The 12084-nt window shown below is 48.3% G+C and overlaps 1 protein-coding gene across 1 annotated transcript; it reads left to right on the plus strand.

Moving 5' to 3' along the window:
* Nucleotides 1–609: 609 nt before the first annotated feature.
* Nucleotides 610–6094, plus strand: LOC133903340 (auxin response factor 22-like). Its single transcript, XM_062344664.1, has 4 exons — nucleotides 610–1328; nucleotides 1438–2555; nucleotides 4703–5577; nucleotides 5724–6094. Exons 2-4 carry the CDS (start codon nucleotides 1488–1490, stop codon nucleotides 5818–5820), a joined length of 2040 nt encoding a protein of 679 aa, XP_062200648.1. The 5' UTR covers nucleotides 610–1328; nucleotides 1438–1487; the 3' UTR covers nucleotides 5821–6094.
* The last annotated feature ends 5990 nt before the right edge of the window (nucleotides 6095–12084 follow it).

A 12084-nucleotide genomic window follows, 5' to 3' on the forward strand; every position in this document is an offset into this window, starting at 1 on the left:
TTCAAACAAGTACAGTGGTGTAGAGCTCGTCGTGTGCTATATGGATAAAGATTTCAATTTTATCTTATAATTTTTTCAACAACAAAAGGATCAAAATTTGTGAAATTTCAATTACTTTTCGTCCTCTACTTTATAAATCTCCAATGTCAATAAAAGAAAATTCTAAAATTTTCTTGTGTGTTTACAAACGTAACATGCCTGCTGTCCGCCTCCCATAGATAGCTCCTTTGCTATAATCTCTCGGAAATTCAGTTCGTCCCCGCGCTGGAAATGGCATGATCGCGGAAGATGAGGGCGTAGTGCGGCGAGGAGTCAGAGATCGATAGACAAGCCACATGCGTGATCCGGTCCATTTCGAGTCATGGTTTGCTTGTTCAAGAGGAGATCACAAAATGCATGAACTTCCTACACATAGTCGCTCTTGATAACCGGCCCCGAAAAAATATATAAATTCCATTAGAAACAGTGTTATCGTAAGTATGAATGATGATACAAATTACAACTACTTACACATCGTAAGTATGTATTTATTGACGGTCGTTATGGTTGGATCGCAGTAATTTTCAAGGGCCCAAGTGAACATCGAGCTGAGCTGAAAATATTGTCCGGAAGTTCTTCTATGATCCAACAGTTTTGCCGAATAATTGGTGAAACCAGTTGAGATAATCCAGGGGTCTGTTGGGCTCGTAATCTATCAGCTCGAGATGAAAACGGACACGAGCTTCAGAAACGGAAGGAAACCTCTGCGGCTCTGCCACTAGCTTCTTCTCACTGCCTGGCCGGCGGCACCCCACCGACAGCAGAAAATCCGCTCGCCGGCAGGAGGGGCCCCGCGTGCGCTCGGCCTCACGTGTCAGGAGCTTCCCGCGGGGTGGAAGGTCTCTCGCGCTGGCGCGGCTGTTCGCTGTTCGTGCGGGCGCGGCGGATCCGGTGGGGCCGCGTTTCCACTGGGCTGCTACTGTAGCGGCAGCAGCAGCGAGGCGAGCGGCACTCATCACCAAGGAGGAGTCCGAGAACTCGCCATAATTCCTAGCCACTGTGCTGCTGTAGCACAACTCCACCCTCCTGTTCCTCTTCCTCCTCCTCCTCCTCGCCGCCGTCGAGTGCCCGGAAAGATTTGATCTTTTTGGGCTCCGGTGGCCAAAGCTTGGTTGGATTCTACTTTCCGGTAGGGCTCGTGGAGGGAGTTGTTGCAGGGGCGGATGCCGCCCTGATGTAGATTTTCTCTCCGCTTTGCCCGGTGCTAACGTCTCTCGCGGAGTCGCAGTTGCAACCGTTCCGGTGTTCCACGATCTGCCAGTTGGAAGCCATGGGCATGGACGGAAGAGGTATCGCTGTTGCTTTCGCCGCGTCGCTCCAATTGCTTGCTTTTCGTTTGGTTGGTTGCGTGGGGTGGTTTTGGTTCCCGAGGGGTGTGATTAACGGAGGACCTGGCAGGTTTCTTGGGCGGACAGTGATCACATTTGGTGGCGGTGGAGGAGGAGGCCATGAAGGAGACGGGCGAGGAGAGGTGCCTTGACCCGCAGCTATGGCACGCGTGCGCCGGCGGCATGGTGCAGATGCCCCCCGTGCGGTCCCGCGTGTACTACTTCCCGCAGGGCCACGCGGAGCACGCGCACGGCGGCGGGGCGGACCTCGCCGCGGCAGCCGGGCCGCGCGCGCTCCCGGCGCTCGTGCTCTGCTCCGTGGCGGGGGTGCGGTTCTTGGCTGATCCGGAAACCGACGAGGTGTTTGCCAAGATCCGGCTGGTGCCGGTCGCACCCGGCGAGGTTGAGTTCCAGGAGCCCGATGAGCTCGTAGGCGACCCCGCGGACGCCCGGGAGAAGCTGGCCTCCTTCGCCAAGACGCTTACGCAGTCCGACGCCAACAACGGCGGCGGGTTCTCGGTGCCGCGCTACTGCGCGGAGACCATCTTCCCCAAGCTTGACTACCGGGCCGACCCGCCGGTGCAGACGGTGCTCGCCAAGGACGTGCACGGGGAGGTGTGGAAGTTCCGGCACATTTACCGGGGCACACCGCGCCGGCATTTGCTCACCACGGGGTGGAGCACGTTCGTCAACCAGAAGAAGCTCGTCGCTGGGGATTCCATCGTGTTCTTGCGCACAGAGCATGACGAGCTGTGTGTCGGGATACGGCGTGCAAAGCGGGTGTCTTGTGGTGGCATGGAGTGCATGTCAGGGTGGAACGCTCCTGGGTATGGGGGGTTCTCGGCGTTCTTGAAGGAAGAGGAGAGTAAACTTATGAAGGGTCCTAGTGGGTACACGAGGGGCAGGGGGAAGGTGAAGATTGCAGATGTCATGGATGCGGCAAGCCTAGCGGCAAGTGGGCAGTCATTTGAGGTGGTGTACTACCCCAGAGCTAGCACGCCAGAATTTGTTGTGAAGGCTGCATCGGTTCAGAATGCGATGAGGATCCAGTGGTGCCCTGGGATGAGGTTCAAGATGGCGTTTGAGACGGAGGATTCGTCAAGGATTAGCTGGTTTATGGGGACAATATCTTCTGTTCAGATTGCTGATCCGATCCGATGGACGAATTCACCGTGGAGGCTTCTTCAGGTTTTTGCTTGATCTAATATTATCCATAGTTGTATACTTATATTCCATACTGCATTATAGACTAATGGCTTTTGTTTTTGAAATATTAGAACTTTTGTCTTGAGTGTTGAGTGGGTCACTACTTGCTAGTATGATGTTTCTGGTACGAATGGGCGTGTCGCTGCTCTTAAGTTCTTTTCCCTTCATATGCGAAGTGATTCCTGAATCCCTCCTATGAACAAATTAGCCAATGCTTTTGGCTCAGCAACAGACTCAGATTACATCTAGCAAATTAATTGGACGACTAGACAAAAGAATATAGAAAAATTGCTATTGGAATTTGTGATGATTGGTAGCAAAATAGTCATGAAAGAATGGTTTTACTCCTTCTGGAGCTTGATTGGTTCTTTACACTTAGTGTTGATCTTTTCACTTTTTTCACTAAGTCGCTGTCCTCTTTGCCAATAGTTGACTTTAAAACTTTTTTACTGTTCTTTTTGCAATAACAAATAGCATCCAAATTCGTTACTTGCAGCTGCCGACTATAGCTTGGGCATTACACGTTTGTAGCCTTTAGCATAGCCCACATGATGTGTCCAAAAGGCATTGGGTCACATGACAAACTTCCAATTAGAAATTGGATGGCTTAGGCATAGTTGCAGGCATGCTAACGTCGTCGAAAAACCACAGGTCTAATTGTGTTGACTAGGTTGGGAACAAGTTGTACATAATTCTAACCATAAAGGACAAAGAAAAAAGAGCCCAACTTTAGCTTAAGAAACCATGCCATCAGTTAGTTTCCCATTTGGAAATCGTTCTCTTTGAATTGTTAGTATGCTTCGTCAGTCTATTCAGGTTACTGAGAACTGAGATCAGTATCATCTTCACCTCCCCAAAGCCCATCTATCACTATCATCAACGTTGAGTAGCTGTTGACAGATTCAGGTTGGAGCATCCTTTGGTTACTTAGCTTTCTGTGTCTCTCTACACACTTGAAAAGCTGGTAAGTTTCATTAGTGTGACATCTTCCCTTATCAATACCCATAAAAGAGAAATGTAAATAATTGCTGCTGCACATTTTTGTTTGTTCCAATAGCAATAGCAAGAGCGAGAGGGAGAAGGAGAGGGAGAGATGATTTTTTTGTTGTTGTAAAACTTTCAAATCTTGTGCTACTGACATTGGGAAAGGAGACAACCACTTAACAAGCAAAAAAGATACCATGAATTTGGCTTAACTATTCGAGCTCTTTAAGGACCAATAACATTTTCCTACCATCAGACTACCTTTGCTTCTGACTATCATGGCTTAATAATAAGTTCACCACTTAAGTGCCCAAGGAATCAAGGATGAAGTTGGATTTTGTTTTAGCGTGAGGCATTAGGAAACGTTGGATTTGAGGCTCAATACTAATTTTGTTTCATATGTTAATGGATGTCTCTCTTAAAAGTCCATTTTTCTCTATGTGTTTATAGCCGAATTTTAGGCCAGTGATAGACTGATAGTACATAGTTAAAGCTCAAATGTGGGGAGGTGTACTCATATGACGTGCGTACTCCCACCAACATATATTTTTAAACAGTAGCCTGTTGTCCTGAACTCTTGAAATAGTTTGTCCTTTTCCCAACCTGATGGCAGTACCTTACATATTTTTGTGTGTGTTTATGATCAGGCCCCCCATAAGATTGCTAGCAGATCCTTAAAAGAAGCCTATAGCTAGCATTGTACATTTGTACTGTGGGAAAGAGGTGTTGAGCTGGTAGTAATAATATTGATCTAGCATTTTACTGTAACCTGAACTTGCTACCTCAATTTGCTGATGTATCATAGGATTTCTTGGCTCTTTATCTCTCTTCACCAATAGTATGTATTGATTGGTATTCTTGGAAGTGCCTCGATATATACTTTGTCTGGCAGCGTAGTAGTATGAAGGCTGGAGTCTTACTACTTACTAGTGTTAAGTGTGATATTGGAAATTCATCAGCTCATAGTAGCTACGTTGTCGTCGGTTATAGCCAATCTAGAGTCATCAATTACTTGTGAATTGATATAATAAATTGTTGGTTGATTTGCCTTCTGACCATATGAGCCCTTCAATCGCCAGTGTAGCTGTTTTCATTGTCTATACTGTATTTCTTTGCTCTTTCACATAGTTGAAAATTTCTTACAGGTGGCGTGGGATGAACCAGACTTGTTGCAGAATGTGAAATGTGTTAACCCATGGCTCGTGGAGCTCATATCAAGCATTCCACCGATTCATCTGGGAGCATTTTCTCCACCTAGAAAGAAGTTGCGGGTGCCCCAACATCCTGACTTTCCATTTGATGGTCAGCTGTTGAATCCAATATTCCACGGCAACCCACTTGGTCCTAGCAACAGCCCCATATGCTGTTTCCCGGACAATGCTCCTGCAGGCATACAGGGAGCCAGGCATGCTCAATTTGGTTTACCCCTAACAGACCACCAGCTTAACAAGCTGCACCGTGGTCTGTTCCAAGGCGGTGGTTTTAACCGTCTTGACGCTATCACTCCGCCTTCGCGGATATCCAAGGGTTTCGTAATCACCAGTGCACCAGTCCATGAGAGTGTCTCTTGCTTATTGACAATTGGCACATCACAGAGCGCAGACAAATCTGATGACAGAAAGAAACCCCATATAATGCTGTTTGGAAAGCCTATTCTTACGGAGCAGCAGATGAATTCCAGAGCATCAAGCGAAACGTTCTCCCCAGAGGCTACTGGAAACAGTTCATCTTCTGGCAATGTGCAGAAGAGAGCAAATGTATCTTATGGTTCTGGATCATCGATTTGCATTGGTTTCTCGTCTCAAGCTTCTGAGCTTGGGTTAGAAGCCGGGCACTGCAAGGTATTTATGGAATCTGAGGATGTTGGTCGCACCATCGATCTGTCTGTCTTTGGGTCATACGAAGAGTTGTATGGTCAGCTAGCTGACATGTTCGGAATCGAGAAAGCGGAACTAATAAGCCATCTTCGTTACCGTGATGCAGCAGGTGCTGTCAAGCATACTGGTGAAGAACCATTCAGGTGAGCCTTTCCTTTAATATCTACAGGTTTTCTTTCTTCCTTCCGAGCTTGTGTCTAATTTATACTAGCGCGATCGCGAATGTGGTACCCTGATTTTTTTTAAATGACATATATGATATATCTAATTGATTCCGTATGTGTTGCAGTGACTTCATGAAAGTAGCACGGAGGCTCACCATAATAGAAGGCAGCGGGGGGAGGCTGCAGAAACCTCTCATGGAATGTATGGTTGAGCGGGCTTGAGTGCATGACCTTTCAAGGAATGCTAATCTGAAGCTTGTGGAAGACTAAGCTTAGAATGAAGGAATTGCTACATTTTCATTTGTGTTCGTTTGCCGTGAAGCAGACCCGCCATGTTTGTTTGGAATTGTGGAAAGCCTCAGTAAGGGTTTTCTTCAACTGTTTACTAAACTTGTTCATCAGATACTTTGTTGTGATCTGTTGTGATGTACTCGAGTGGAAGTTGATAAATAACTTCTTCGATGAATTAGCCTGAAATAAAGTTTGAGTTGTGTTAGCGCAGGCTAGTGCATAATAATTGTTCATGAACAGGCATTCCTCGTCGTCATATCTGTGGCTGCAATTGCCAGTTTACTATTTCAAAATGACGTGCTATGAGAGCATCTTATATTTGCTAAACTATTACAGCTGCAATGTTCATCTTATATGAAAGTATTTTATATGCTATGAAAGTACGAAGTGCGTCTGGAAGAACAAAGGTGCAAGAAAGTGTACGAAGGATCTGAATGTCTCTGAAGCACGCGTGCAGGTTGGAGAAGATGGTTTGGTGCAGTGTAATTTGACGAGGATTCTTCACGTGTTTTGATCTGAACCGATCGTACGGGGCAGCGTTGCAGTCATGCTGCACGAGGTTAGGCTTGTAATCTGTTGTTGCAATGTCACCGATTCACCAGGCTGCGGCCAGTTGCTACTACTGCTTCCTGGCATGAAGCTTAGGCGTGCGTGATCTATGGCTAGCAGCAGCATGACCAGTTGACGACGGCCCTCGTGTGTTTATGCAGTCTCCGATCGTAGCGGTCAAATTCAATGGAGTAGCGTCGTGGTTTTCTGGCGGTGGCAGCTGGATCGTTGCTCAACGAGACCGGGGCGAAGCGCAGCTGATATCGAACTTGGTCCCCCAAAGCGCCGGACGCGACGGCCGGCCGGCTGGCCACGACGACTCGCCTCGTTCCGTCGCCGTCGGATCCGCCCAAAAAACCGCGCAAACGCCCGCCGCTCCGCGCGGCTGCCCACCCTAAACATCACAGGCCGTCCCGACTCCCACGTCCCAGCCGGCAGCCGCGGGCCGGCGAAACGCGGAAAAAGAAGAGGCGCCTAGCGCGAGCGTGGGGATGATGATGGCTGGTGCGTACCGCCGCGGCGTTCTCGTCACGCTACGCTCACTGGTACCCCGGACGGGCGTCGATTTGGGCCGGGCCGGCGTGGTTCGGCTGGCGGGCGGCGTGTGCTGATGAGCCGGAAGCGTTTTTTTCTCCTGTGAAATCCACCAAGGATCCCTGGTGGTTCCCCGACAAAGACCACCTCTCCCGCTCCACCGCCACAAGTTAGATTCGGGCACCCGCCCGTGCACCACAACGGAAGCCTCTTGGATCTGGTTGGGCGTACTGCGATAGAGGGAGCAGTCGCCTTTGGTTGGCCGAGCGGCAACTCGGATTTGTTTGGCATGCATGGTGAGGGGTGGCAGTGAATAGCTCTCTGTGCCGAACATTTCACCGTCGGGTAGAGAGAGAGAGAGAGAGAGAGAGAGAGAGAGAGAGAGAGAGAGAGAGAGAGAGAGGATTTCACTCTTCTTTATCAATTCAAGTGCATCCACGAGTTTCTTCTTATGCGTTCAAAAAAAAAAAAAGTAACATCTTCTGGGATTCCAGCCATCGAGGCCAAGTCGGCAGACGTAAACAACAACCGGGGCTTACCACACTGCATATTCTCAGTGCCACAGTTGTGCGTAATGCACGCACGTGGAACGGACCGAACGAACGTTTCTGTCTCCGGACATCATGATGGGCATCTTGGAAGAGAATCCAGTTCCAAAACGCGACATGCATGCATACAGTAAGTAGTACGTACATGTTGATATATACGACGACGGCGACGACGCGACCGTGGAACAGCACTGGCCACCGATCCGGGCCCCGTGCATGCACGTACGTACGATTTGCCTCCTCATGCATGTATGTTACTAGAGCACACCTCAAGCCAGTGTTTTCAGGACATCCTAGCGTACGTACGTGCAGGACTTTTCATGCATGCATGCATGCGTGTGAGTTTTCGCATGATTTTTGGAGACGCTTCAGGCTTCCCGGTCGTGCAGGAAACAAGCTAGGAGCGCGCACGTACACACGTACGTCTCTGTGCGTACGTGCGTGCCTTCTGCATGCTTGCACTGGTTGCGCATGCAGCGGTCGGACTGGCAAGCAAAAAGGGCCGACCGACGAAACCATCGGCCGAGATCGTCCGGAGCACCGTGCTGGTACGTGTATGCATGGGATCGAGGACGACGGCCCCCTGTTGGCTCGTCCGCTTCCGGGCGGTCGCGATGAGATCACTCGTAGAACGCAGGCGGCTGGGGCAGGCCTGCACTGCGCTGCACTAGCTGCATAAGTCATAAATCATGCATGCTACAAAAAGAAGTCGATTGGTGGCTGCGTGTCCTTCTCATGAAACCGCAGAAGCTGGCCCAGTACCAGTTGCATGCCCATGCATGCTGCAGATAGTAGTCCTGCTAGTAAACGCTAAACTAACTCAGTAAATGCCCTGCTCAGTTTGGAAGAACCTCGGAACTCCGCTGGATGTCTGCGAAATGTGAATGGTTTCCTGCAAAGTTTCCGTCAAACAATCCATTTTCAAACTAAGGCGTGCAACGTTCGACCAACCTAGAACCTACTTACAAACAAAGCTTCATTTTTCACATCAAGATGCAGTCTTTCAGCGAGCAATTCTGCCCAGCACCCCAAAGGATACATCAGATATTCAGAGGTGGAGGGTGAAAGCTAAGTTAATCACACCTAATTGTGTATTATTGTATTTCTCAAGTAAGTTTTACATACACAGACGAGGCTATGTATAGCACGCAGGGGAGCTGGATGAGCAGCACGGGAGCCTGACAGGCACAAGATTTACTGTCTAACATGCTCCCCGTAGTCTGAGCATCGATAAGGCGGACGTGCAGACTGGATCAGAACTCCGTGAAGACATAAGTAGACAGCCCCTTGTGAAAATATCGACGTACTCTAAAGATATTGAAACATGTAGCACACAAACATCACTAGTAGCTACATGCTCCTGGACAAAGTGGAAATCAATCTCAGCGCGCTTAGTGCACTGATGCTGTACCAAATTTGTTGATAGATAGATCACGCTGATATTATCATAGTATACCAAGGTGGCACGATAAAGAGGAGTGCGAAGCTCTTGGAGTAACCGGCGCAGCCAACATACTTTGGCAACAACATTGGCAACAACCCGATATTCAGCATTGGCGCTAGAGCGGGACACTGTGTTCTGACGTTTGGAGGACCAGGAAACAAGATTGTCACCAAGAAACACGACATAACCCGATGTGGACTTGTGAGTGTCCGGGCAAACATTCCAGCCACGTCAGAGTAAACAATGAGGTCCATCAGCGCAGAAGGATGAAGAACTAGTCTGTGATTAATGGTTCCATGGAGATACCAAAGAATATGCTTCACTGTTGTGAGATGAGGTTCTCGAGAATCATGCATATGAAGATGGACCTGTTGTACAACATAGAAAATATCTGTACGAGTGAAGGTGAGGTAATGAAGCGCGCCTGCAAGGCTATGGTACTTTGTCGGATCACAAATAGGAGGGCCAGCATCAGAGGAAACCTTGGGATGAATATCAACAGGCGTACTACAAGGCTTGCAATTCGACATACCAGCACGTTCCAGAATATCCAACGTATACTGACGCTGAGATAGAAATAGGCTGCTACCATGGCGCTGAACTAAAATCCCTAGAAAATGATGAAGGGTGCCCATGTCCTTCATGAAAAACTCCTGCTATAGAGCATCAATAGTGCGACAAAGAACAACAACTAAAGATGCAGTGAGAACAATATCATCAACATAAAGGAGTAAATAAACAGTGTCTGTGCCACGGTGATAAACAAAGCGGGAAGTGTTGGATTTAGTCTCACTAAATACAATAGTCAAAAGATGGGAGACGAAGCGACTTTACCATGCACAGGGCGCCTGTTTGAGTCCATAAAGTGATTTGTTCAGACGGCAGACCAAATCGGGGTGGGAGGAATCAACAAAGCCAATAGTCGAGAGCAATATACTATCTTAGTCGGAGTGCATTGAAGAAAAGCGTTCTTGACATCCAGTGGATGAATTGGCCACTATCGAGCAAGAGCGAGTGACAAAACTATGCAGACTGTGGCTGGCTTGAGAACTGGACTGAAGGTCTCATCATAATCCACCCAGATGTTGTGCGAAACCATGAAAAACCTAATGTGCTTTATACCTATCAAGAGTGCCATCAGCCTTGAATTTATGCCCAAAAATCCATTTACCAGTGACCACGTTTGGCTTGGAGGGGCGTGGAACGAGATCCCAGGTGGCGTTGGCCTGAGAGTAGCGTACTCTTCTTCCATGGCGCGACGCTAATATGGATCGACAAGTACGGACCATTATGTCTTTGGAATCGGCGAGAGCGCAGTGGCCTACAGATTAAGGCGGATCACAGACTGTTGATAGCCTTGTTTGCCACGAGTCACCATGCTGTGGCTATTGATGACCTAAGGGATTAGCACAGCACCAGAGGGCAGAGTTGTAGCTGCAAGTGACATGAGCTCGAGTGCGGGTAGGACCACACGTGGTATCGGGGCGACTGCGTGTTGTGCAGGAGGACCAGCCATGTGTGGTGCGGGGGAGCGATGCTCGGGGGCAGGCGTGGCCCCACGTGGAATGGGCTCGATCGAGGAGGCTGCAGCTGAGGAGGCCGTGTGTGGTGCTACTTGGCCGGGAGTTAGCGCTGGGAGAGCGCGCACATCCATAGAGGTCGTGGCACCAGAGGGGGTGCACAGTAGGGCATATGGAGGCACGTCACCAGATGTGGCACCAGACGCAGCAGGGCCATGGGAGTACCCACACGAGAGAGCAAGTGTGATGACTCAATTAGAGCCGACACGTATTCAAATTTGGGCAAAAAGTAAAAATCATTAGCGGTGGGTGAGTTTGACTCGGCGTAGGGAAAAAAATGCCTTATCAAAAATAACATGACGGGAAATAATGACCCAATTTGTTGCTAGATCAAGACACCGGTAAGCTTTGTGATTGGAAGAATATCCAAGGAAGACACACAACGCAAAGCGAGGAGCAAATTTGTGGGGGGTTGTGGCGGACAAGTTAGAATTACACTTGCAGCCAAAATCATGGAGGTGGTTGTAGGAGGGATGGACATCGTACAAGGCAAAGAACGGGGTGAAAGAATCAAGGGTCTTGGTGGGAAGCCAGTTGAAGAAGAGGGTGGTGGTGTGTAGTGCCTCAACCCAAAAGAAGGGAGGGAATGACGTCTGAAATAAGAGTGAGCGTATAATGTTATTGATGATATGAATAATGCGCGCAGTCTTACCGTTTTGTTGAGAGGTGTAAGAATATGGCATTGAAAGGTGAATACCACGTGCAAGGAAGAAAGAGCGAGTGGACTTGTTGTCAAACTCACGACCATTGTCACACTGGACTGTCTTGATGGTTTTGCTGAATTGTGTTGCCACATAAGAGAAAAAAAAATTAGAAATAGTGCTGAAACTGTCGGACTTGAGACGTAAAGGAAAAGTTCAAAGGAAATGCGAGTAATCACCAAGTTAACAAGATTGTATTTGTAGCCCGACAAACTGATGCCAGGAGAAGTCAGAAGTCCAAAGGTCACAATGCACTAAATCAAAAATGGTTTTAGGTCTAGACTGAGATGTGGCAAAAGGTGGACATACATGATGACCAAGTTAGCAAGCATGACAAATAGTATCACCAGCAGTTCTATTACACAAGATGGCGGAAACGGACGCAAGACCGTAGAGCGTGTCATGACTGGAGTGGCCGAGACGGTGATGCCAGACGGTAGCAGGGACACCTGTAACAAAAGCATATGGCGGGGTGACGAACTACGACATGTGCAAAGGATAGAGGGTATCTGAGCTATTCTACCTAACAATCACATTCTAGGACCTGAGATCCTTCATATAAAAGGCAAATGAATCAAATTCAACTAAATAATTATCGTCAGCAGTGAAATGACAAATAAAAATAAGATTCTTAATAATGTTTGAAGTGATGAGAATATTATTAAGATGAAAATGATCATATATATATATGCAGTATAAGGTTGCACGCATGTGCTAATACAAACTGCAAGAAGCCGGACAGGCAGGAGCCGAACAGCCACACACAGGAACTGAACGGGGCCATGCACGAGAGTCAGAAGGACACGCATGGGAGCCGGGAGCTGGACGGGCACGCAGGG

Source organism: Phragmites australis, chromosome 21, assembly GCF_958298935.1.
Source record: "Phragmites australis chromosome 21, lpPhrAust1.1, whole genome shotgun sequence".
Lineage (NCBI taxonomy): Eukaryota > Viridiplantae > Streptophyta > Magnoliopsida > Poales > Poaceae > Phragmites > Phragmites australis.

Bases quoted from the DNA above. Each gene is read 5' to 3' on its own strand.
- LOC133903340 (XM_062344664.1), top strand. From the start codon at position 1,488: ATGAAGGAGACGGGCGAGGAGAGGTGCCTTGACCCGCAGCTATGGCAC. The intron at 2,556-4,702 runs GTTTTTGCTTGA...AATTTCTTACAG, and splicing joins CACCGTGGAGGCTTCTTCAG to GTGGCGTGGGATGAACCAGA. The intron at 5,578-5,723 runs GTGAGCCTTTCC...TATGTGTTGCAG, and splicing joins ACTGGTGAAGAACCATTCAG to TGACTTCATGAAAGTAGCAC.